The 27,898-nt window shown below is 40.7% G+C and overlaps 1 protein-coding gene and 1 long non-coding RNA gene across 6 annotated transcripts in view; one reads left to right on the forward strand and one right to left on the reverse strand.

Annotated features, from left to right (window-relative positions):
- The window catches only part of LOC146669031 (uncharacterized), a 119,185-nt gene that overhangs the window by 87,157 nt on the left and 4,130 nt on the right, over positions 1–27,898 (forward strand). The window lies entirely within an intron of this gene.
- Positions 1,050–27,898, reverse strand: part of fhit (fragile histidine triad diadenosine triphosphatase) — a 188,258-nt gene continuing 161,409 nt past the window's right edge. For all 5 annotated transcript variants that reach the window (XM_085405462.1, XM_085405464.1, XM_085405466.1 and 2 more), the window contains 4 exons: positions 17,060–17,205; positions 15,184–15,213; positions 4,696–4,764; positions 1,050–1,263 (listed from right to left, as the gene is read on the reverse strand). In XM_085405462.1, coding sequence (XP_085261588.1) covers positions 1,165–1,263; positions 4,696–4,764; positions 15,184–15,213; positions 17,060–17,205 — 344 coding nt within the window. In that variant the 3' untranslated portion in view covers positions 1,050–1,164. The remainder of the gene's footprint in view (positions 1,264–4,695; positions 4,765–15,183; positions 15,214–17,059; positions 17,206–27,898) is intronic.

Genomic DNA, 27,898 nt, shown 5'->3' on the forward strand with positions numbered 1-27,898 from the left:
TAAAACAAAATTTATGTTATTTGGAGGTAGTAAAAGTAATATTAAAGTAAAATTGAATTTAAATAATGTTGAAATTGAAAGAGTATATGAGACAAAATTTTTAGGAGTAATTATTGATGATAAACTTTGTTGGAAGCCCCACATAGAACATGTGAAACGGAAATTATCCAAGTCGATTTCTATTCTTTATAAAACAAGAGATTTTTTGAATAAGAACTGCCTTTATTTATTGTATACTTCCCTTTGTTTGCCTTATATGACCTACTGTGCAGAAATTTGGGGGAACACATACAAAACATATTTGGATTCAATATTTAAATTGCAAAAAAGAGCGATTAGAATAATAAATAAAGTTGGATATGGGGAGTCCACCAACCAGTTTTTTGTAGGATCGTCTATGTTAAAATGGACATTATATATTCTAAAACTTTAGAAATGATATATCGAGTGATGAAAAAGAATGTTCCAATTTGTATTTTAAGGATGTTTCAACTAAGAGATGGAAAATATGATTTGAGGGGGTCTTATAAGTTTGAAATGCCTAAAGTGAGAACCAATGTTAAGTATAGATGTGTGTCAGTTTTGGGAGTGAAATTATGGAATGGACTTAATGATGAACTGAAGATGTGTTTTTCTTTGTCATTCTTCAAGAAGATTTTAAAAATTAGTATTATACAAGGTTATAGAAATTTGGTTTGTTAAAAATTTTTTGTGTTGATTTAATTTCTTGATTTATCATTGATTTCTTTTCAAACTGTTATACAACTTATTTATCAATGCTATTTATTTTCTTAAGGATTTGATTATTTCTATGGGGGTAAGGGATAGGATAAGTATAAGCCATAAGGCTTCAGCCTATTCCTTTTTCGGTTACTGTTTGAGTACTTTTATGTAAAATTATAATCTGTTGTTGTTGACTGAAATAAAAATTTCAATTCAATTAAAAAAAAATTCAAAAGTTAGATTTCTTTTGGTTGACTTGGTTGGTTGATATACAGCATAATTCAGCAAAGATTTTGAGGATTTAATATACATATAATCAAATTAAGTCAAATAAAACAATAATATTTTTTATTATAGTTCACATTGCAGATGTTTATGTTGAACTTTATGTTCATGGCGGTGCTGCCTTTATTGAATTACTGACATCATTGGTTCAGGTTTCTAGAGCTGCTTCCTCAGATCTGAAGCTTCTGCTGCCATTTCTTCCTCTGATCTCCACTTGGATGGTATGTCCTTATCCTCTTGATCGTGGTTTTGTAACTACAAAGACAATGAAGATGTGATATGTAATAATATATTGCCAGAACAAATTTGGATTGTTTTCTGTATTAACTAGTCCATGAAAATGCATTGAGATATCAGCTGTTATTGGGTTTAAAAAATGTTTACAGAGTGCAGATTTTCTTCTTCAAAACTGTACATGAGACCACTCTTTAAGTTCAGTATGGAGACCCAGTGATCAGCTTTTGCTTGCACAAACTCATCATAATGAATTTGTTCCTCGACTTGTTTGTACTTGTCACTGTATATTCTTTTATTGTTTATAGAAAAAAAGCGAGAGCATATGTAAGAAGATTCAAAATATCAATTAAATAGTTCCACTTAGCACATCAGGTCAACACAGTGATTTATACGTAAAACCTAAACAGCTGGTGGAGCTTGCACTTCATAACTTGCTTGTCTTGTGAATTGTGAACTGCAAAGTGGTCACTTCCTGTCTGAAAAATATGACATGGTTATTTAAAAGAATCTAGTTTTCTACTGTACTCATAGAGATAGGCTATTCACACTCATGTAATAATCTGTCTCCTGGTATCTCTACCACACTCTTGAGACTGCTTGGAGACACAGGCTATGCCCACATGTACAAGAGAATTGGATTGGAGTTTTGGATCACTGAAAACTGAGAAATTCCTCCAAGAACATCAGCTCGGTTTAATGTTGACTTTGGTGAGTGCCCGGTGTTTGATAACTTGTGTAAAGCGATCACTCAGCAAACTAATGTTAAAAAACCTCAATGTGAGCCCAAAGTATCACTGACCCAGCTGGGTGAGGCAAGTTCCGCTGAAGGCTGGAAAATAGGGGGCAGCGCTTACTCAGAGCTAGGTGAGGCCCCAGAGGCTGTTAAAATCTGCTGCTATTATGGCTCAGGTGCAGCATTTTTGTGGGGTTCAAAGTCCTCTTTATAGCTATACTTTGGCAAAACTTCCAATTTTTGCATCTGACTCAGCAAGAGCAGTCTGCATTGCATGCATTTCAGTTCTAGTGTCTATAGCAGCTTCTATTTGTTTGTCAAAGGAGCTTGCAAAGAAAAGCGTTTGGACTTCTTTAAGTTGCTTGAAGACGTTTCACCTCTCATCCGAGAAGCTTCTTCAGTTCTAAGGTCAAATGGTGGATAGTCCCAGATATAAACCTAGTGGGAGTTTCCCCCCACAGAGGGACAAAAGGACCCCCTGATGATCCTCTAATCGCCTGAGCCAAGGTGTGAAACTGGGTGTGGGTCCCAATCAGCCAGAGTTTCGGGTGTGTTCATTGTGAAACCTGGCCCCACCTTATCATGCGAATTCCTGAGGTCAGATGGCCCAGGATGTGAGTGGGCGTTAAGGCGTCTGGGAAGGGATCTCAAAACTGGATTATAGATGGCAGAGAGTTGGTGTCGTAAACCCCCGCCTCTGTTCAAAGATGGTCACTCACAGTGGACATAGATGGCTTCTTTCACTCCTCTTTCAAACCATCTGTCCTCTCTGTCCAAAATGTGAACATTGGCATCCTCGAAAGAGTGTCCTTTATCCTTAAGATGCAGATGGACTGCTGAGTCTTGTCCTGTGGAGGTGGCTCTTCTGTGTTGTGCCATGCGCTTGTGAAGTGGCTGTTTGGTCTCTCCAATGTAGAGGTCTGGGCATTCCTCGCTGCACTGTACAGCATACACCACATTGTTAAGTCTGTGTTTTGGAGTTTTGTCTTTCGGGTGAACCAGTTTCTGTCTGAGCGTGTTGCTGGGTCTGAAATGCACCGGGATGTCATGCTTGGAGAAAACTCTCCTGAGTTTTTCTGATACACCGTCTACATAGGGGATGACAATGTTGTTGCGTCTGTCCTTCTTATCCTCCCTCGCTGGTGTCTGGTCTTCCTTTCTTTGCTGACTTTAAGAACGCCCATTTAGGATAGCCGCACGTTTTGAGTGCTTCCTTTACATGTGTGTGTTCCTTCTTTTTCCCTTCAGGCTTAGAGGGAACATGTTCTGCCCGGTGGTGTAGGGTCCTAATTACTCCAGGTTTGTGTTCCAAAGGGTGATGGGAGTCAAACAGGAGGTACTGTTCCGTGTGTGTGGGCTTCCGGTAAACTTCAATGTTGAATTTGCCGTTCTCTTCAATGTGCACAGCGCAGTCCAGGAAAGGCAAACAGTTGTCCTTTGTGTCTTCCCTCGTGAACTTGATGTTTTTATCCACAGCGTTAATGTGTGCAGTGAAGGATTCCTTCCTTGAGATCCCTTCCCAGACGCCTTAACGCCCACTCACATCCTGGGCCATCTGACCTCAGGAATTCGCATGATAAGGTGGGGCCAGGTTTCACAATGAACTCACCCGAAACTCTGGCTGATTGGGACCCACGCCCAGTTTCACACCTTGGCTCAGGCGATTAGAGGATCATCAGGGGGTCCTTTTGTCCCTCTGTGGGGCGTCACTCCCACTAGGTTTATATCTGGGACTCTCCACCATTTGACCTTAGAACTGAAGAAGCTTCTCCGATGAGAGGTGAAACGTCTTCAAGCAACTTAAAGAAGTCCAGACGCTTTTCTTTGCAAGCTCCTTTGACTACGATGACCTGGATGACTGAGAACCTTCACAGACATGGCTCTATTTGTTTGTGTTCAACATCAGATTTCCTTTTAGCCTCCAAATTTGCCAACATTTTTAAGAATGAAGAGAGACAAAGAGGTCAAAAAAGGGGTTGGCTCCACACACATACGTGCATCTCCTGTCTTTTTTCCTTTTCTTTTTTTTTCTTGGTACATGTTCAAATTGCACCTTATAGAAATGCAATAATAAACACACACATGATAAAAAATAAATAACAACAATTACCTTACAAACACATAAATTAATTATACTAAATGAGCACCCCACCTTACAGTGCCAAAAAATATAAATCATTTGCATGTTACTATTAAATATTACTCAAACGAATGAGCCATGAAATCTGACCAATCTAACCAAGTATCAACCCATTACATTCATCATGCAAAATATTGGACATGAAATTAAGACAAATCTGTCTATGCATTTACGCTCCTACAAACATCTTCAGACTATGTCTCATTTGCTGGATGTGATATGGAAAATACAAATGGGACTGCTCTTACAATAAACCTTATGATCACATGCAAATTAAAAACAAACCTATTTCCATTTTGCTGCTGGGACTCCACTGTGGAGATGCACGTCTCATTTCTCCCCTTAGGCAGTACCCAGATCATATTTTTTTACAAAAGCCATGCAAGTCTTGGTACCCTCAACTATTTCTTAACATTTTTCACATAGCTTACCAAAGTATAAGCCCACACTGACTCAGATGTTTTTGTGTCCTGTACACAGTGACTGACAGTGAAAAAAACCCTTTTTTTATTTAAAATGAAATCTAAAATAATTTTTAAATGGACTAATAGGGATGGCCCAAAGTTGTCCATCTTACCTCATCGTAGATGCTGTCATTGTGCTTGAAATCCCCAGCCTTCCTGGGCAGCACGTGGACGTGGACATGCTGTAAACATACAAACAAGGTTTAGATATTGTGGTTGATCTGGAGAAAATCTTACTTTTTCCTGGGAGCACTATGACAGAGTTTCACAGTATGCTGGAGAAGCCATCAGAATGTTACTGGCATGGCACAAATCACCGGAGGGAAGGGTGCATTTCACCAAGCAGGGATTTTTTATTTTTATGTTTTTAAGAATTGACCTGACTTTATTCTAGGACCCAGGAGCAACAGATAGCTAACAGTTTTTGCTAATATACAATTGTACTATATACCTATACTACTGAGTATATCACTTTACAGTAGGTAACTAGTAATTATGCATTTTATCTACAATTTACAAAGAAATAAAAAGACAAATTCAGACCACTCCAATATAAAACTATGTTTTAGCAGCAGTGTTCTGGGTCCTTTGAAATTCAGAACCATTGCTTTTACATATCTTTATTTCTTGGTTTTGAGTAATTTTGCCATATTAATCTACACTGATGTCATAATCTGTAGTAAATGTTTTTACTTCATTAATTAAACTATTATTTTGTTTGTTGGCTGTGTTTACTTTAGAAGTAGAATTTCCCCAATTACGGGATAAATACATTTGCCTTTAAAATACAGAAGGTGTGTGTCTCTGAAATCCAAACTAAAAGCTCGTTCCACAGGGTCTGAAAGCTGAAGGCTCTGCATCCTAGAAATGCTACCCCACAAATAAATCAAACAAAGCCTAAGAATAAAGTGATAAGGATAATGTGGTACTATGAGATCTTTAAGATAAGATTGGGCCTCATAATTCAAGACCTTGTGTAACCCAGTGTTAAAAACAGGATTAAAAGTATAAATATTCATACTCTCACAATGGGAATAAATATTGATAAAAACAAAGTTAATTATAATAAATACTGATAAAAAGCATGTAAACATAAGTTTAATATGTACATATGTATATGTAATGTATAAATGGTGTGGGGGCAGGACTTAGTCCTGTAGAGTGTGTTTGTCAGATCCACTGAGCGACCAATCATTGGCCGGTCTGACCCTCCCCCAGACTGTGCGCTGCTCAGACACCTGTGTGTGCCTTCGTGTGCCAGTCAGATACGCCAGAGACACAGACGGTGAAAGATCAGTTTACCCGTGTGGCGAAGAAGCTAGCTGGATAGAGAAAGTCCTTTTTTCGGCGAGAATAATAAGAGTGATACTGTATTCCAGAGGCCGTGAGCCAACGTGAGCACCGTGAAGCCCCGTGTAGCATTTGTTGCTTCGCATGGTAAGTCCCAGGCAGTACACGTGCGCTAGCATAGCATGCTACCTGCCGCTAGCTCTGATGCTAACTTCCGTTAGCCATTTTGCAATGAAAGTGCCTCTTCTGAGGCTAAAGCAATTAGCACTGAGTCTGCTGCACTTTATACGAGATGTTCTTTAAAGGTTTATGTCACATTACTGTGGTATTGATGTATAATGCATGGTTTTGTGCGATGTTGTTATGTTAGCACATGTTCCCTTTTCTCATGGTGCTAATTATAGTTCTGCACAATTAAGTATTAGCAATGTGAAATTAAGTGCCTTCACCTGCACTTTACTTAGCTGAAACTTGATAAGTCTCAAGCCAATGTGTATTTTTAATGCACTGCTGAGCTATTTTGTATTATTTTAAATGTGTGTTTCCTATGCACTTTTCCCTTTGAAATGAGAATAATTTGTTGTACAACATAGAATATTTTGAAAGAAATTTAGAAGCACTACAAGCAACCAGTAGTAATAATAAGTTACAGGCATGATAGCTTAAATGTTGAACTACTGTGTTCTGGCCTGGTCCCCAGGTCAGGTTTTTTCCCTTTGCTTATTTGGATTGGATTGGTTTTGAGGACCTGAGAAGAATCGAGGATCCCTTTTCCAGTACTGGATGGCGAGCCCAGCCCAAAGAGCCAGATGAACTGGTAGATTGTAACCCGACTGGTTACACACACACTGAGTGACTATTGAACATTGAAAGACTGAAATTGACTTTAAAAAAGACACAAAGACAATCTATCCTTAGGTCGACCATTTGTGGGGTTTATTTTATTTTATTTTGTCTTCAAGAAGAGCGCTCTACTTTTGTTAAATGTGCACAACTTTAATAATTGCTAATAAATGCAATTGTGTTTTCTACACCTACTGTGTACAAGTCCTCTGTTGTCATACACCCTTGGCTCCTACGAATCTAGAACCTGTCTGATCTGGTCCATATTTCCCTTCTGTCCTCGTACTGTGGTTAAAGGTAACTATACTGCCGTACTACATACAAAGAAGGCAAGAAGTAGCACTAACAGGTCTAGTATTGCACCACCATTGTTACACTTGTGTGTCAGGTAAAGGATTTTAAAGTCAGTTCTGGATTTATCAGGGGGGCAATGAAGAGAAGCCAGTGTGGGAGAAATATGATTTTTCTTTCTTGTCCTCTTTCAAGTATACAAATGAATAAAATCCTTTTCCAGCATCACTCAGACAGGATATTTCTAATTTTAGAAATGCAGTGCAAATAGCAGAAAGCCTCCATATTTGTTTAATATGCACACAGAACATATTGTGGTTAACAATGAGTCCAACAGTGCACTTGAGGCCAAAGTAATATCATCTAGACTAAGATTTTACGTGCAGAGTACAAGAACCTTTTTGTCAATTAGGAGAAAGTAGTGGTACGTAATGATATGTCTCTAAGCTGGTTATGAATCATTTCTTCTATAATGATTAATATTGTATTTGTGAAGAAGGTCATTACTAGTTAAGGGTAACGGACGCTTGGCTCAAACAGAGCTCTTACTTTTTGTCAGCCTGGCCACAGTGCTGAAGAAAAACCTGGGGCTTTTCTCTGTCAGTGACGTTTCACAGAATAAAACAAGTAAAACTTTTTCCAAACCAAAGAAAGATCTTTTAAATAAATGCAAAGCTATTTTCTCTCAAGCTTAAGACTTTTCTGGTTCGTCATGACTTTATACCAGGGTATGCCGGGGCATAAACCTCCAAAATTTCCTGCTTCCTTCGCATGCAGTGAGCATGTAACACTATTAACGAGATAATCGACCTCTGTGGGAGTCGAGTCCAGGTATCTTCTCTGCACAAAGAAGAGAAGAGCTTCTTTCAGTTTTGTTCCAACACATTCAGAAAGATATTTAGTGTACTGAAATTGTTTTTTCGTTGTTTTCCTTTCCAGTGCTGTGCAATCCATTGTAAAACTAAATGCCATTAAGAAATGGTGAGAAAAAAGATCATTTAAAAGTTTTTCCTGACAATGTTCTCATGGTGGGTGTGTGGAGACTGGAAAGAGGACCCACATGCAGGACTTGCAGGCTGATTGAGGAAGTTTTATTATCGAGACTGGATGAACTGAACATGGATGATGAAATGAACTGAATGACTGATCTAGACTGAGAACACACAGGCGGAATTAATGATGCGCAGAGGGACTGACCTGAAAAATAGGATCATGGCCAAGCTAGAAAACTGGATCCCCCGTAGCCGGTTACCAAGATTACGTGAAGTACCCTCAGAAGGTCTGCTAGATGATGTTAATGCAGCACTACGGACGATACCTACAACCACGATTACCGACACTAACAAGCTGATCTACAATACAGCAGCAGTGATCAGTGAGATGCTTGGCTACAAGTTGAACAGCCACAAGGGGCAGTACCCTCCATGGAGAAGGAGGCTAGAGAGCAAGATCAAAGTAGCACAGAGGGAGGTTAGCCAACTAACGGAGTTGCAGAAAGGTGCGGCAAAGAAGGTGCATAAGAAATACAGCAAACTATCCACACCTGAGGCCTTGGAAACTGCCAAGCAAAGACTCACAGCCTTGGCCAGCCGCTTGAGGAGGTACACCAGAGAGATAGAAGGCAGGAGAATAAACCAGCTGTTCTCCACAGAACCAGCAAAGGTGTACTCTCAGTGGCAAGGGAACAATAAGAGAACAGCACCACCAAGGCTGGAGACGGAGCAATACTGGAAGAGCATATGGGAGAAGGACGCAACCCATAACAGCAATGCTCAGTGGCTAGTGGATCTGAGGGCAGACCATAGCAACCTCCCTGAACAGGGTCCAGTAACCATCACAGTGGCAGATATCCAAGAAAGGGTCTCCAGTATGAAGAGTTGGACAGCACCAGGGCCCGACATGGTTCACGCCTACTGGCTGAAGAAGCTGACTGCACTCCACGAGCGTCTGGCAGCACAAATGAATCAGCTGCTAGTTGACCAGAGACACCCGGAATGGCTAACCGAAGGCCGGACAGTCCTGATCATCAAGGACCCCCAGAAGGGACCGGTCCCATCCAACTACCGACTAATAACCTGCCTCAGTACTACATGGAAGCTCCTATCAGGCATCATATCGGCTAAGATGAACAGGCACATGGGTCAATACATGAGTGGGGCACAGAAAGGGATTGGCAAGAATACCAGAGGCGCAAAACACCAGCTACTGGTAGACAGAACAGTCAGCCGAGACTGAAAGACCAGACTGACCAATCTGTGCACTGCCTGGATTGATTACAAGAAGGCCTATGACTCAATGCCCCACAGCTGGATACTGGAATGCTTAGAATTGTACAAGATCAATGGGACCCTAAGAGCCTTCATCAGGAACTCAATGGGGATGTGGTGTACAACACTAGAGGCCAACTCCAAGCCCATAGCACAAGTCACCATCAAGTGCGGGATCTACCAAGGAGATGCTCTGTCCCCACTGCTGTTCTGCATAGGCCTGAACCCCCTCAGTGAGATAATTGACAAGACTGGCTATGGATACCGACTACGGAACGGAGCAGTTGTCAGCCACCTCCTGTACATGGATGGCATCAAGCTGTATGCCAAGAGTGAACGAGACATCGATTCACTGATCTACACTACCAGGCAATACAGCAATGACATTGGAATGTCGTTCGGACTGGAGAAGTGTAGTCAAATGGTAACAAAGAGAGGGAAGGTAGTCAGAACTGAGGGGATTGAACTACCAGAAGGCAACATTGCAGACATAGAGGACAGTTACAAGTACCTGGGGATCCCGCAGGCGAATGGGAACCATGAAGAGGCCGCTAGAAAAGCTGCAACCACCAAGTACCTGCAGAGGGTCAGGCAAGTCCCGAGGAGTCAGCTGAACGGTAAGAACAAGATCCGGGCTATCAACACCTACGCCCTGCCCGTGATCAGGTACCCTGCTGGGGTAATAGGCTGGCCAAAGGAGGAGATAGGAGCCACTGACATAAAGACAAGAAAGCTCCTTACCATGCATGGAGGGTTTCACCCCAAGTCCAGCACCCTGAGGCTGTACGCTGAGCGGAAGGAAGGGGGCCGGGGACTGGTGAGTGTCAGCACCACAGTCCAGGATGAGACAACGAACATCCAAGAATACATTGGGAAGATGGCCCCAACTGACCGAGTGCTCAGTGAATACCTCAGGCAGCAGAATCCCAAGAAAGTGGAGGAAGGCGAGGAACCATCATGGAAGGACAGGCCCCTGCACGGTATGTACCACCGGCAGATAGAGGAGGTGGCTAATATCCAGAAATCCTACCAATGGCTGGACAAAGCTGGACTGAAAGACAGCACAGAGGCACTAATCATGGCAGCACAAGAAAAAGCTCTGAGTACAAGATCCATAGAGGCTGGGGTCTATCACATGAGGCAAGACCCCAGGTGCAGGCTGTGTAAAGATGCCCCAGAGACAATCCAGCACATAACAGCAGGGTGCAAGATGCTAGCAGGCAAGGCATACATGGAACGCCATAACCAAGTGGCTGGCATAGTGTACAGAAACATCTGTGCCGAGTATAACCTGGAAGTCCTGTGGTAAAAATGGGAGATGCCCCCAAGGGTGGTGGAGAATGACCGAGCTAAGATCCTGTGGGACTTCCAGATACAGACGGACAAAATGGTGGTGGCTAACCAACCGGACATAGAGGTGGTAGACAAACAGAAGAAGACGGCCTTAGTGATCGATGTAGCGGTTCCCAATGTCAGCAATATCAGGAAGAAGGAACACGAGAAGCTGGAGAAATACCAAGGGCTCAGAGGAGAGCTCGAGAGGATGTGGAGGGTGAAGGTAACAGTGGTCCCCGTGGTAATCGGAGCACTAGGTGCGGTGACTCCCAAGCTAGGCGAGTGGCTCCAGCAGATCCTGGGAACAACATCGGAGATCTCTGTCCAGAAGAGCGCAGTCCTGGGAACAGCTAAGATACTGCGCAGGACCCTCAAGCTCCCAGTTTACCCTACTACTCTCGATACCAATGCTGCCCCTTCAAAAGCGAGTGCCTTTACCGACATGACAAAAGTCGACACAGCGCGTCCTTTCTGCATTTTGGAGAAGATGACTTTGAGGATGAAGATGATGGAGTGGATCTAATTAGTTTATTCAAGGATTTAGTTTCTTGAAGGATAAACCGCCCGCAGGGGCGTGCCGGGTGCTTATATATATAAACACCCAGCACGCCCCTGTGGGCGGTCAATCCTTCAAGCTCGGGTCCTCTACCAGAGGCCTGGGAGCTTGAGGGTCCTGCGCAGTATCTTAGCTGTTCCCAGGACTGTGCTCTTCTGGACAGAGATCTCCGATGTTGTTCCCGGGATCTGCTGGAGCCACTCGCCTAGCTTGGGAGTCACCGCACCTAGTGCTCAGATTACCACGGGGACCACCGTCACCTTCACCCTCCACATCCTCTTGAGCTCTTCTCTGAGCCCTTGGTATTTCTCCAGCTACTCGTGTTCCTTCTTCCTGATGTTGCTGTCATTGGGAACCGCTACATCGATCACTACGGCCGTCTTCTTCTGTTTGTTTACCACCACTATGTCCGGTTGGTTAGCCACCACCATTTTGTCCGTTTGTATCTGGAAGTCCCACAGGATCTTAGCTCGGTCATTCTCAAGGGGGCGTATCACATTTTGACCACAGGACTTCCAAGCCATTATTAGATTATTCTGTTATTATATGTTACCTTATATATGTAATCAAAGTAGTTGAATTAGAATACTGCTGTAGATCACATTATACCCTTTAATATAGAGTGTGTGAGCTGTATGTAGTGTAGTTCTCATTATACTTTTGAGTTAACAGAACATATTCACATATTAGTTCATTAGATAAATGTGCATCACTCTGTATCCTTGATCTGCTGGGAATGTGTTACACTGTTTTCTTGACATGCTTAATTGTTGAATCATGAAGAGAAGGTTGTAAGCAGGAGACTCTGTGTCTAAAGACAGGGGAGATAGATAGACCACATTCCACACCCCCACCTTACAGAAAGCAGAGAAACAACTGCCGAGGTCATAACTTAGGCGCTGTAACAGAGAAAAAAATGTGATGTTTTGGCTTTTACGACTAGCTGGGGGCCACTAGAGACTATAAAAAGCTGAGCAACCCGTCACCATTTTGAGACATGTGCCTGACCCTCTGGTAGCATCTCTCCCGTCCGGACGTTGTAATGCTCTGACTGTTGAATTGTATGGAAATAAATGATTGTTGATTGAGCATTGATACACCGAGTATTGTCCTTCCTTCAGCCCAAAGATTCAAAGAATTGGGAGATTTCAACACCATACATATCACAGATACTTCTGTAAACTATGCCAGGCACTTGGTTATGGTGTGCCATGTATGCCCTGCCTGCTGGTATCTCACATGCTGCCGTTATGTGCTAGACTGTCTGAGTCTGGCCTGTACCTGGGGTCTTACCTAGCATGCCAGACCCAAGCCTCTATCATACTTGCAACTTGTTCCTGTGATGTGTTTCTAGCTTGTTCCTCTGTGCTGTCTTCCAGTCCAGCTTGGTCAAGCCATTGGTAGTGTGATGGCCAAACCCATGGCCACACTCTAAAGTCAGTAACTCTTGTATTTTCATTTCTTCATTTGAACATAGTAATACACTTTAGTTTTCAATAACTTTATTGATTGGTTTGGATACATTTGTTCTATTGTTAAGCGCGCACATTTAGTTTACTTATGTGTTCATACCACTTCATTTTTTTCACTTTGATTTTTGACTAACCTTTGTCTTTTTATTTCTTACCTGCCGTCATCCATGGGAGTTGCTGGACAAAAGATGGTAGCCAAGGTTTGAAACCACTAAATGCAAAGAGGGATAATTGGACCACACCACCACTTCCTACTGAAGGGGAGAATGTTTTTAAATTAAAGAAAACACACAAAGTATTTCTATTTAATTAAATATTTGAGTTTAGGGTTTAGTGGTTTTGATTTTCTTCTTTAGTGTTTAGTTTATTAACAAACTAGATTGTACTGCATTGTGTTGTGATTTATGATTGTGTTTGTTTGTTGCCCCTCATGTGTCACAATGGTCTGATCAGCTATTATATATACCCCTGTGCGTCATGTTTAGGTCAATTATGTTTGTTTGGGCAGTCATTTGGTTTGTTAAGTTTGCAGTCTTTGCCTGAGTTCAGTTTTGTTTCTTTGACCTCTTTCATGAGCTCAACATTTATTACTTTTGTAAATCTAATTTTTGGGGGTTAAATAAATGAAAACCATATTTTTCTAATAATTCCTGGGACTCCTGTTTTTCAACTCAGTCCATCACAGGTAGGATTTTTCAATATCAGCCACTTTTTCTGTCTACTGGTGGTTCATGCCATGTAGGGGCCTGTTGTTCCATGATTGTTCCTCTTCTTGATCCCCTTGTTTCTTGGGTTTCTCGCTGCCTCACGTATTTACTGAGCAATTAAATTAAATTTTATTTATATATCACAAAGCAAGGTGTTTAAAGCACTCTTCTGGGAGATCTCAGATATCACTCCTGGGATCTGCAGGAGCCACCTGCCCAGTTTAGAGGTCACTGCCCAAAGTGCTAGCATCTTGCACCCTGCTGTTATGTGCTTGATTGTCTCAGGGCCATCTTTACACACTCTGCACCTGGGCTCTTGCCTGGTGTGGTAGACCCTAATGATTTGTGATACCACTGATTTCCTTTCCGATCCAATATTGAATTTTATTTCATAATGCAATATGTAATTGTAATATTATTATAATATAGCTTCATAATGATTACAGGACATCACACTACTTGTTCTTATTGCTTAAAAATGCAGAAAAATCATATAGAAATAAATAAAACCTGAAGTTGTGCTATTTGAACACGTTGCCTGCCTGCAGCACTAAAGGACTCCGTGAGAGACGTCTGTCTCGCCCTAGCAGCACCTGTCCCTCTCCTCCTCTTCAGTTCGGCTCAACATAAGCTCGTCATATTCTGTGATATGATTTACTCTGAGGTGTTTGACGAGGTTAGTGGTGTTGCTACAACACCTCACTTTCTTGCCACATGTATCGCAAACCGCGTCTTGGCTGTTTGTGGAAGTAAAATATGCCCACACATGACTCTGTTTACACTCAGCCATTGTGAGTGCGCACGCCAGGGGCTGCCACACATTTATACAGCCGTATTTCGCATATGACTATGAACGGCATAAGAGGAAGTGGTTCCTTCCAATTTAGACAATCCGAATGATATAGTTTCTTTCCACTGTGTTCCTGTTAATGAAAAACTACAAATTTACCCCAAAGTACTAAAATATTGATATTTTAATATGAGAAGCGATTCTAGAACTTAAACTACTGGTATCAGAAGAATCGATATTTCTATATCAATCCGCACACCACTAGTATACCCATCTATGAACCTTGTGAGGTTGTTCCTGTGCCCTTCACACTTGGCTGCAAACCATTCCAGTGTGAGCTTGAGGCCATCACCTGATGAACCCAACAGAACAACATCATCCGGGAAAAGCAGAGATGAGATTCTGAGACCCACTAAGTGAATGCCTTCCGTCACTTGGCTACGCCTAGAAATTATGTCAATAAAAATTCTGAACAGAATCGGTGACAAATGGCAGCCCTGGCAGAGCCTATCACCCACTGGGAATGAGTCTTATTTATTACCGGCTATGCGACCCAACGGTTGTATAAAGATCAAATGTTTCCTTCTTGCCTCATACAGCATACAAGCACATCATCTAAACCTTTTACTCATTTGTTGCCAAAAACTTCTCCACTTATGATGTGCATTTCAAACTGTAATATGAGCAACACATATGCTGGATCTCATACACTGATATTTTATTTATTATTCATAAGGTTCAAATGCATCATACATTTTTTAATATAGTAAAAAATAGCACAACAGTACAGTGGATTATTTTACAAGAGGATGATTCTCTCCCCTCCTTTAACCTGTGAACTTTCCCAAAGGCTCCCAAGCAAGTGACATGAATTATTTCATGTAGCCTTCAACCAAACTAAAAATTACACCTTTTAGAAAAGATAACTGAATAATTCGCCATCTCCAGGAGTTTAGCTCTACAAGTTAATTATGATGATTATTTAATAGTGCATAACTATTGCAGAGGGTTCATGACATATTTCAAGGTCATAAATTATTAAGTTCTCACCTTCACAGTTTGTCCGGCTTCAGGGCCATCCTGGTGGGAAAAGAAAGGGGTAATTAGTCCAGAGATGAGAATTTAGATATACTTGCATTAATATTTTAAAGAAAGAATTTAATTTAAGATGAGGTAATAACATCTCACCTCCCCTAAAACAACCCCCTTGGTTTGTGTCAAAGCCGTCTTTATCCTGAGATATTTGTCTTCATAGGCAACTTTTTGGCTATATTTATTCAATGGGATTTAGTTTTTTAAATGTTCCATATTTAGACTAAAGTGCATACAACCAACGTTAATTGATGGGTTTTAACAAAGATATAGCAGTATCTGTTTAAGAATTACAGCCAACTCAAAATCTCCACTTCAAACCATTACTCAAAACCTTTTGGAACAGATGGATTTGCAGAACAGTCATTAACACTCGATCCAACAGCTATAATGTAAAAATACAGCAGGTAAATTCTCCATTTATCTTGTAGAGATTGTCAAATTATGTTAAATGTGATTTTTTTATCTAATTGCATTTATGTATTTTGTATGTGATTTTTCCACTGAGCTTACCTGCAGTGGAAAAATTGCCCTGGCAATAGTCAGTTGGGTCACTCAGATTTCCCATGCTAGGAAATATTATTAAAACCTATTTTGTGGCTCTAGTCAGAGTGTGAGTGTGGTTTGTTACAGATGCAGCAGTACAAGACACAGTATGTTTGTTGTCCCTTTACTGTCCGCTGCAGCATAATACTCGCTGGAGGTGAGTGACTATTTTTTGCGCCTCGATTCTCTTCCAAAATGAAGGAAAGTGAAATAAATACTGAGTTACCAGTTTATGGGCCCACGCATGAAAAGACCAATCCTCTCACATGTACTATTGCTAAATCGCCACCTTTTTTTCTTTACTTTTGGTCCCTTGCGCAAAAAGATCTAAGAAAAGACCTTTTTTCAGATTAACATTTGATATGTTTTCAAGGCTATATTGTGAACAAATATGGTTGATCTGATCATTGAATCTGACTTTTCGTTTTTACATGTTACACAACTTTTCAACTTTCTCAGATTTGGGTTTGTAGAAAAAAAGATACAGTCAGTATCTACACAATTATGTGACCACACTGATCATTATTTCCCATCACCTTACAGTAAAAAAATGAGCTACATAGTTTTTTCCCCCCTCTCTCTCTCCTAAATGTGCTTCAAGACCATCTCCATTGTGCCAGGGCCGAAACACTCACCACCAACATACCTGAACAACTGTCACCCTGTTGAACTCGTGCCCATAGTTATGAAATTTTTTGAGCAACTGCTCATGGCAAAGCTCAAGAGATGCTTGCTCCCCTCGGATCTTCAGCTCTCTTGGGTGCCGTGGACGGCTGGGGTCTCCTGGGTCTTACCCAGTCTACCTCTGGCTCTCGGGAGGGTGGCATTACTGCATTATTATCCTATTTTTTTATCACCCTATTTTTATTATTACCCTACTTTTCAAGTACCGTCATGGTTCTGGGTCATATCACCCAGCATTTTGAATTTATGGTGTTTTCATGTCTGCGTCCTGTTTTGATGCCTGTGGCATTCCTGTCCCCTGTGGAGTCCTTGTGATCATTCACCTCCTGTGTGTATTTAGTCTGTCAGTTTTCATTCATTTCTCATCTGTCCATCCTACTTTGTCATGCCATGATTCCAGGTCTATGAAATGATGCTTCTTCAAGTCTTCATGTTTCAGGTTTCCCATGTTAGGTTTCTATGTTCACGTCCAGCTCGCCCTTTGTTAAGATCAAGTTGGGTTTTTGCTTGTCTGCACCTGGGTCCACCAGGTCACTCCACAAAGTCAGTTTCTCCCCGACTGTGACAGTGACTGTTAAAAAATATTACCGAGTGTGTGGTTTACCTGAATGGCGATGGTGATTGAGGTGGCATTGAAGTGTTTCTCCACCAAGTTGGCGACTCTCTGAGCGGTGGAGAACAAATCTGCTAGCTCATCTGGCCGAAGATCCCGAAAACGCTCAACTGGTCTGAGTGGGCACACCAGCACATCTGAGCAGCTCTGTTAAGGAATTACTATGCTGCAGATATGGTTGGAAAGTCAGAAAGCACTGAGATAAGAAAGTCGGTTAGCTCTGCAATATTATGACAAAAGCTCGTGTTTTTCATTCAGCAAAGTAAATCTGAGAGTTTTTTGTTGAAGTAATATAAGCTTAAAAGATATAATCAGGCAATGCTTTTTAAAGTGAAAATTGTGAAAATGGCCTAGAAAAAATTGAGTGTACCCTTAACTAAATATTTTATTACAGCCTTATGAGACAAACTGCAATCCAGGGATTTCTGTAACTCCTGGTACAGTAAATAACCAAAACAAAAGGTTGCACTTCTGATTTGCAGCTCAAAACTAAGAATCATGTCAAAGATGACACCTAAATATTGGATTTGGAGGTATTCATTGCTAGTAAATATACATGTGCTGACAGCTTCTAGTACCAATAACTAAAACTTCTGATGAGCTGTAAAATGTTTTCTCCCATCTACGTTTTTACTATAAAAAGATCTAACTTAAAAGAGTCTATTGGCCCAGGTTCAAAATGAGACACAGAGTATTTGGGGTGGCTGTCACCTTTGATTTTATTTTTATACTTAGGTATACTTATACTTTAGACTTAATACATATTTGCCTTAAACAAATATATATTAAATTTTTAACAATAATATTCTATGATAATTACAAAAGACCTCAGCAAATTTAAAATGCATATGCTGTTAATGAATTAACTTCTTTTGGATTACTTTCACTGGTTGAAACACTATACTTCATCACTGGCAGGAACTGATTGTAGCCAAGGATCTCGCAAAATCATGTCAGAGGCCAGCTGTCTGCTTCAAGTGGCTAAATCTTACTGCTCAAGAACCAGTGGGGAGCGAAAGTCATCAGAGATGCTTAGCATCCGATTTTAAACTCCTCCCCTCCACCTGGCAGGTACTAGAAAACCTCCCATACCACAACAACTAGAGACAGTTTGTTCCCCCACTGCCATCACACTCATAAATCATGACCAGTATCTGTGCTATATACCCATTCTAGGTTATTCTACAGGGTGGGCCATTTATATGAATACACCGTAATAAAATGGGAATGGTTGGTGATATTAAAGTCCTGTTTGTGGCACATTAGTATATGTGAGGGGGCAAACTCCTCAAAATGGGTGTTGACCATGGTGGCCATGTAGAAGTCGGCCATCTTGGATACAACTTTTGGTTTTTTCAATAGGAAGAGGGCCATGTGACACATCAAACTTATTGGTAATGTCACAAGAAAAACAATGGTGTGCTTGGTTTCAACGTAACTTTATTCTTTCATGAGTTATTTACAAGTTTCTGACCACTTATAAAATGTGTTCAATGTGCTGCCCATTGTGTTGGATTGTCAGTGCAACCCTCTTCTCCCACTCTTCACACACTGATAGCAACACCGCAGGAGAAATGGCAGCACAGGCATCCAGTATCTGTAGTTTCAGGTGCTGCACATCTCATATCTTCACACCATAGACAATTGCCTTCAGATGACCCCAAAGATAAAAGTCTAAGAGGGTCAGATCGGGAGACCTTGGGGGCCATTCAACTGGCCCACGACGACCAATCCACTTTCCAGGAAACTGTTCATCTAGGAATGCTCGGACCTGGCACCCATAATGTGGTGGTGCACCATCTTGCTGGAAAAACTCAGGGAACGTGCCAGCTTCAGTGCATAAAGAGAGAAACACATCATCATGTAGCAATTTCAAATATCCAGTGGCCTTGAGGTTTCCATTGATGAAGAATGGACCCACTATCGTTGTTCCCCATATACCACACCAAACCATCACTTTTGTTGTTCCAACAGTCTTGGAGGGATCCATCCAATATGGGTTAGTGTCAGACCAATAGCGGTGGTTTTGTTTGTTAACTTCACCATTCACATAAAAGTTTGCCTCATCACTGAACAAAATCTTCTGCGTGAACTGAGGGTCCTGTTCCAGTTTTTGTTTTGCCCATTCTGCAAATTCTGTGGCCGATCTGGGTCATCCTCGTTGAGATGCTGCAGTAGCTGGAGTTTGTAAGGGTGCCATTTGTGAGTAGCTAATATCTGCCGAAGGGATGTTTGACTAACGCCACTCTCCAGTGACATGCAGCCAGTGCTACGCTGTGGGCTCTTGCTGAATGAAGCTAGGACAGCCACTGATGTTTCTTCATTAGTCACAGCTTTCTTGCGTCCACATTTTGGCAAATCCAACACTGAACCAGTTTCACGAAACTTAGCAAGCAGTTTGCTAACTGTAGCATGGGAGATGGGTGGTCTCGTAGGGTGTCTTGCATTGAAATCTGCTGCAATGACCCGGTTACTGCGTTCACCAGATATCAACACAATTTCGATCCGCTCCTCAAATTTATGATATCGGTATCGGACATAAAAAAGTGGTATCGTGCCATCTCTAGGATACCACTTTTTTATGTCCGATACCGATATCATAAATTTGGATATCTGCCGATACCGATATGAATCCGATATAGTGTTTTTTAATCAACAAAACTGTTTTTTAAATATCTTGCTGCATTTTGTATAAGTTCATACTCAAGTTTAAAACAACAACTACACTAAAGCTATTCTGTTATACCTGTATGCAAAAAAAAAATTTCATAGTTCAGCAATACTGATCAATCTAATAAACTTAAACCTACACCATCCTCCCTATTCTGGTATTTTAAAGAGTACTTAGCATAAATATTAAGCAACCTAACTAATAGGGTTCCAACTCCCAGCAACAACAAAAATAAATAAATAAAAAATAGGGAACCACCCCTCACGCTCCACCTCATGATGCTTAATCGACGTAATCAACCTTAATTTGATGGAGTGTGAAAAAAAATGCACAGAAATCAATTATTTTTCAAGAAATATTAAATAGAACATCTTTCTTCAACAAAATTGCAGACTGCACAGATGGTACCTTCCCAAAGGAAAAAGTACTATAGCTTACTAGGGTATATATATTAGACTTAATAGTCACTATATACAGTAATTGACTTCTATTCATTTTACATCAAATTAAAACTTTGGGTGTCAGATAATTATTTATTAAAAGCTCGACATTTTAAATGAGAATAAGAAAGAAAAGTATGTCTTTGTGCCCCTTTTCCCTGTTAATGCCCTATCGGCCCCCCTGGCTAAACTTTTCTAGATCCGCCCCTGCACAGTTACCAGTGTCAGCTGTAGAAAAAGATCCTGGAGTAGAAAGTAATATTAAATACATTCTAACAACAGCTGATCAAGCTTAAACGTGCTGCTGTTGTTCAGCCGCTGGTTTCCTCTTTCTGGTGCAAAGTGGGCCAAAAGCAAACTAGAGACACGGACTCGCGACAGAAAAGCCGATCAGCTGATCGTTAAGCAGTTTCATGATTGAAGTAGCAGCAAGAAGAGGCAGTCGCTCCATATATCGCTTGTTAAGCTTAACGCAGGAATGCTTTACAAACATTCAGAGATGGACTTACACACTTGCTTTACTTCTCTCGGGGATAACTTTGTCGGAGATGAAATGCCGGGTTGCTAGCGAAGCTCCAAATGCTATCCAGACCACCGACAGGTCCTGCATGCCACAGCCGCTCTATCACGTGATGCATACTGCTCCGACGTGCTAACGTTCTGAGGCGAGTTACGGCGTGTTGCAAGTTTTGTGAGGTGCTTTCGTGATATTTAATGGATCGGATTACATTTTTTATTTTTCTCCGATATCCGATCCAGTAATTTAGGTCAGTATCGGACCGATACGTAATATCGGATCGGTCCATCTCTACTCCTCACATGTTAACCTCTTCGACATGTCAATGGCTGTGAACAAAGAGAGAATTGTAAATAATTCATGAAAGAATAAAGTTACATTGAAACCAAGCACACCATTGTTTTTCTTGTGACATTACCAATAAGTTTGATGTGTCACATGGCCCTCTTCCTATTGAAAAAACCAAAAGTTGTATCCAAGATGGCCGACTTCTAAATGGCCACCATGGTCACCACCCATCTTGAGGAGTTTGCCCCTCACATATGCTAATGTGCAACAAACAGGACTTTAATATCACCAACCATTCCCATTTTATTACGGTGTATCCATATAAATGGCCCACCCTGTAGAGAGTTACTACACTCTGCTGTTACTGTACACATACTCAGCATCACATCTTTATCTATCTATCTATCTATCTATCTATATACTGCATCATTATATATATATATTTATTCATTAGGGGTGCAACGATACTCGTATCGATATTGAACCGTTCGATACAGTGCTTTCGGTTCGGTACGCATATGTATCGAACAATACAAAATTTTTAATTCATTTTATCAACTTTTTCTTCTGACGATGCTGTCTGTGTTGAACGCTTGGTGGATCTGCGCTCGACAGTGCAGCCTAGGCGGAGTAGTCGAATGCAGATTCACAGAGTGTATGACCCTGAAGGTAAGCGCGTCATGGACTAAAGTACAACAGTATGTTGGATGTGCCACGCAATGCTCAATTACATGGGTGGGAGCTAGTGTGTTAGCGCAGTTAGCTCGTTAACGTGTTGGCCGTGTCTAGCCCCATGCACGGGGCGATCAGGGGTAGCTCGTTAACGGAGATTTGCCGTGTTGTGGCGTTAAGGTCATTTCAACGAGATTAACCTGAAATCACTGGTGGGAACACAACGAATATGACTGCACACTTACGCCGACGACATCCTAGTGCAAAGACAAGTGGAAGCAGACAAAAACAACAAGCATGCATGCTACAAACTTTACCCGAGTCATTTAGACAGCCGTTAGCACATGATCCTCCTTATGGGGACCTGATATGTTTAATATGCTGCTGAGAATATAGCCCAGAAGAAGCGTATAGTATAGCTTTTATTTTGGAAAGAGCCATTTCTCTGTAATAAACTCTCTTTTCCAAAGATGAGTGATTCCTCAATCAGATACAGGGCTCGCAATATCGCTAGCCCGACGTCCTGGGGCTAGCGATTTTTCCAGTCGGGCTACCAAAATCTATCTCTGCCTTGCCTGTCCGGCTATTGTAGGAAGGAAAAATATATGTCAATGCTTTTGCATTCTTTCGGAAATGTAGCTGGGTAATTATGTCATTGGCATCGGTGAGCCACTGTCAATATGTAACATATTGAAATCGCGTTTGAATTTGCGCTTGTTTTTTGCTTTAACTCTGCAATCGCGCGAACTGTGTATAGAGAGCGACAGCACTGATCTGTGAGTGATGATAATTTGTGCACCAATTCCTCTGACATCGTCTTATTAATCGTTAGCTTACTATGCAAACATGACAAGTGAAATCTCCCGCAGCTTAAACATGTGAGTGTCACGATGAGTTGTGTGGCTGTCAGTGGCTGGACCCACGTGCAGGACTCGGAGACAAAACATTAACTTAAACGACGGCTTTATTTGCTGGAGAGTCACCCTTGGACGATACATAAACAACAACTTAAACTAACTAGACAGGAGATGCTGAAGGTAGACGACCATGGATACACACACAACAAACGTGGAGGACGCAACAACTGGCAGGGAAAAACACAGGGCTTAAATACATACTGAGGTGATTAGGGAATGTGAAACAGGAGGAGAGCACAGCTGGGACTCATCAGACATGACAAGGGGAGGCAAAACTCAACACATTGACATAGTACACAGACTTTCAAAGTAAAACAGGAAACTGAACAGACGAGGACTAAACTAGGGGATACAGTGACAGAAATCAAACCCAAGAGAATCAAAACACATCATGAAAACAAAGATAACTAATACAAACAGAAAAACACTGAGTCCACAGACTCAGGACCGTGACAGTGAGAGGTTGATCGCGCAGAGAATCGCTGAGCTTATGTGAGTGCGTGTGTAAAAGCAGCAGGATTTATATTTCAGTTCTGCTGAGCCAAATAAGACAGGTCAGGGTGAAGAAGTGACAGCCAAAGAAAAGCTTACCACAAAACGGAAAAGTTATGACAAATCAGACTATAAGGCAAAAAGAAAGTGCAGCTTTATGGTTTCATGGACAAAAGAATTTCTGTGGCTGCAATATGACTGTTTGCTTTTTTTCAACAGGCCAAACAAAGGTTAGTTTTAATGTTTGCTGATGAATTATGATTATTTAAAATGATTTATTTCAGCAGAAGTTTTCAGTCTGATAGCTGCTATATTTTCACGAGCCATTGATTTGCTTTTTGTTGTTTTGCTTCCTCAGGGATAAAACTAGTGTAGTGATTTGTGCTCTGCAACCATAAAGCACACAAAGACAAACCATTATAGCAGTGGTGATTAATTTGTATTTTAAAATATGGATACAGTGTATCTATATTAGTAAATAATCTTTATTCAAATAAAAAAATCAACACAGTTTCAATGACTTCAAAAAGGAGGTAATCTAGGAGGTAAAATATTATTCTGAGCCATCACAGAACAAATGACTAGTTAAATGGAATTCTCACAGTTATAATTGAATGTTTCTGAACCAATGTGGACGTCTTCTCTCACACGGGCTGCTGTGTATAGCTTAGAGGCCTGCAGTAAAGGCAGGAATGATGGTGTAATCATCATAAAGCATGGACGCTGCAGATGCAACTAAATGAGCTTGCCTTCCAAGCCATTAACTGCATTTCAGATCCAGCATCTTTACCACAGAGCTTTCTTCTCACAGTAGCTGCCTTTCTGTGCTTTAGGCTACACTCACCACAAGCTCTATCCACTTAAGCTCTTTAGAGAGTCCATTAGGGAAATGAAAGACACCATTTGTGAAGATACGATGCTTATTGGAGAGATAATCAAGACGCTTGATTTGCCTTGGGCCCATGACTTGCTGTAGTTTACTGTGGGGTCAAGAAGACACAAACAGTGCATTCTAAACAGACACAATGCACCTACAATTTAACAAAGGCAGAGAAAAAACACCAAACCACCTGTCAGTCACACAACTTGCAACATGCTTTTTCATTAAAAGTTCAAGAAGACTGCAGTGCAGGTAAACAGCCTCAGAACCTGTAAATACACTACCAGTCAAAACTTTGGACACCTTCTCTTTTAATAGTTTTTCTTTATTTTCATGACTATTTACATTGTAGATTCTTACTGAAGGCATCAAAACTATGAATGAACACATATGGAAAATATGTAGTAAACAAAAAATGTGAAAAATAAGCCTTTGCTTTGATTACTGCTTTGCACACTCTTGGCATCCTCTCTCTGAGCTTCATGAGGTCGTCACCTGAAATGGTTTTTAATGATGTGTCGGTCGGAGCCGGCTCTTTGAAGTGAACAAAGGAAGTGTTTTGTTTGTTTTCTTTCTCTCACCCTCTCTCTCTAACTTGTGTTTGCGCTGAGCAGAGGGGTGGTAGTAATTCCACACTCTTCCAAAAAATCATCCCAGGCCCATATGACAGAGAATGTGCATCTTCTTTTTGTTTTGCATATTTTAATTTATATTTTATCGTGTTGTGGTTTGCAGTGTTTTGTGTTGTTTCACTTTAAATTTGTTTAAAAGGAAAAAACTGAAAATTTTACTAGTTAAAAGTTGAATTGTGTATATATATAGTTGTTTTTTGTATTTTATAATTTATTTTTTACATATTATGTGGAGTGAATAAATAAAAGCATATTTATATATAAACATATATAAATAAAAAGCATGTTCTTTTAACATTAGTAATTCATTTTGTGCATAATTTTATATTGTTGTTGAAAATTTATTAATTAAAGCAACAAAACAACCTGAAGAGCCGGGAGCCGAAAGAGCCGGAATTCCCATCACTAATGGTTTTCCAACAGTCTTGAAGGAGTTCCCAGAGATGCTGAGAACGCTTGAGGGGCGGGGCATCAGACCTTTGCATTCATTATAGAGGTTGGTGTTGTGCCAAAAAATGATTTTCAACGTTTCCTTGTGTTTTGTGTGTGTGATATCTTTATCTATGTTGGTAAATAGACTTCGGTGAACAGGGTTTACAAAGGGGTTATATGTAAAGTTTAAAAATGACCTGTTTTTCAAGTATCTTTATAACTCTGTGTTACTGTACTTACATTATAACCAATCCGGTCCTCTTTGTCCATGTCATGGCGAGTGCTGTGTGGCAGGCAGGTTGAAGGACCCAAGTGAGGACTCAGAAACAGAGAGTTAAGCTTAGGGCGCAGCTTTGTTGCTGGGAAAAACCATTTCAGGTGACTACATCATAAAGCTCATTGAGAGAAGGCCAAGGGTTTCCAGTGCTGTCAACAAAGGAAAGGGTGGCTAATTTGAGGAATCTAAAATATACAAACATATTTAGTTATTTATTAATTTTTTCTTTACTACATAATTCCTTATATCTTGCTTCATATATCTGATGTCTTCAGTATGTGTATGCAATGTGCAAAGTAGTACAAATAAAGAAAAACATTGAATGAGAAGGTGTGTCCAAACTTTTGACTGGTAGTTTACAAATAGTCATTTATTTACTTTTATGTTGCTATACACTGCATAAAGGCATTTGACTTTTAAATTTAATCTAGCAGTCCGCCACTTTAAATCTGCAAACACAATGACAGTGTAAAAGTGTATCCACTATTGGATTGTCCCTCATAAATAATCATGTCCAGGAGCTTCAAAGTGATTAGCAATGTGGAGACACGTCACAATCATGCACAGCTCGCCACCCAAGCAAAAGGCAAAGAGAAGGAAGACTATAACATTCTCATTTTCCATCATCCGCTCTATTCCTCTGGGAACTCGGAGCTCTGTAGTAAGATTGAAGAAGAACCAAAACTCTCATCTTTCCTTTCATCTTTTCCCAAACTCAACTGCTGTCATAAAGTTTTAAATGCAAACCTCACCAGACTGCAACTGCTTGCTATTATTCTGCTAACCATCCCTTGGTTGATGCTGAGAAGAAAAAGCACAATGAGGGGAATTTGGGGGGGCATCTGTTTGTTAATGCTACCACTTCCATAGCTGAAATTCATTAAAGGCTGTTCAGAATTTAGGCTTCACATTGCTCTGTGCATTTATTACAGTACATCAGTCAAATAGACGATTGTATACCTGCACATTTGGCAGAAGAAGATCTTCATGGGAATTAGCCTTTGCAGTTTTCTTGCTTAAAATAACCACAGAGCTTCTGAAGAAAGTGACAGGAAATCAAGTGCAAACACATTGGCCCTTAGATGCAAAGTCTTACGGTAAGGTGAAAACAGATCGGAAGCATGAAAAATGATTGTGAAATGATGCTGCTAACATTTTTGTCCTGGTTAATTACACAACAAATGAAATGTGAGGGAAAAAATGACCTCACAGCCTCCACTGGAAATAGTAACAGCAGCTGGTACAGTAACTGTTCTTATTACTTTGGGTTTAGTAAGTGTCACTCTTTGAGACGTCTTTGGGAGAGTGAGGGAGCAGAAATTGTAGGAGGTCAACTTTCTTCTAATTGGCTGGCCCTCACAAACAGAATGTTCAAGCAGTAGGTAAGCATAATTTATGTACCCACAACGAGAACTCTACACCTGAGATGACCACATTTAAGGACATCCCCTCTCACTGACATCATAAGAGCCACGAACATGAATTAATTTAAAACTTGAGCTGTAATTTATGTACAAACTGACCTCAATGTTTACAATTGTTACAGTATATAGTAGAGATGGACCGATCCGATATTACGTATCGGTATCGGTCCGATACTGACCTAAATTACTGGATCGGATATCGGAGAAAAATAAAAAATGTAATCCGATCCATTAAATATCACGAAAGCACCTCACAAAACTTGCAACACGCCGTAACTCGCCTCAGAACGTTAGCACGTCGGAGCAGTATGCATCACGTGATAGAGCGGCTGTGGCATGCAGGACCTGTCGGTGGTCTGGATAGCATTTGGAGCTTCGCTAGCAACCCGGCATTTCATCTCCGACAAAGTTATCCCGAGAGAAGTAAAGCAAGTGTGTAAGTCCATCTCTGAATGTTTGTAAAGCATTCCTGCGTTAAGCTTAACAAGCGACTGCCTCTTCTTGCTGCTACTTCAATCATGAAACTGCTTAACGATCAGCTGATCGGCTTTTCTGTCGCGAGTCCGTGTCTCTAGTTTGCTTTTGGCCCACTTTGCACCAGAAAGAGGAAACCAGCGGCTGAACAACAGCAGCACGTTTAAGCTTGATCAGCTGTTGTTAGAATTTATTTAATATTACTTTCTACTCGAGGATCTCTTTCTACGTAGCTGACGGCTGTAACTGTGCAGGGGCGGATCTAGCAAAGTTTAGCCAGGGGGGCCGATAGGGCATTAACAGAGAAAAGGGGGCACAAAGACATACTTTTCTTTCTTATTCTCATTTAAAATGTCTAGCTTTTAATAAATAATTATCTGACACCCAAAGTTTTAATTTGATGTAAAATGTATAGAAGTCCATTACTGTATATAGTGACTATTAAGTCTAATATACCCTAGTAAGCTATAGTACTTTTTCCTTTGGGAAGGTACCATCTGTGCAGTCTGCAATTTTGTTGAAGAAAGATGTTGAATCTATTTAATATTTTAATATATTGAAAAATAATTGATTTCTGTGCATTTTTTTTCACACTGCATCAAATTAAGGTTGATTACGTCGATTAAGCATCATGAGGTGGAGCGTGAGGGGTGGTTCCCTATTTTTTATTTATTTATTTTTGTTGTTGCTGGGAGTTGGAACCCTATTAGTTAG

Source organism: Rhamphochromis longiceps, linkage group LG5 (genome assembly GCF_057381845.1).
Source record: "Rhamphochromis longiceps isolate RC_006_pf linkage group LG5, R_longiceps_female_GT1.1, whole genome shotgun sequence".
Taxonomy (NCBI): domain Eukaryota; kingdom Metazoa; phylum Chordata; class Actinopteri; order Cichliformes; family Cichlidae; genus Rhamphochromis; species Rhamphochromis longiceps.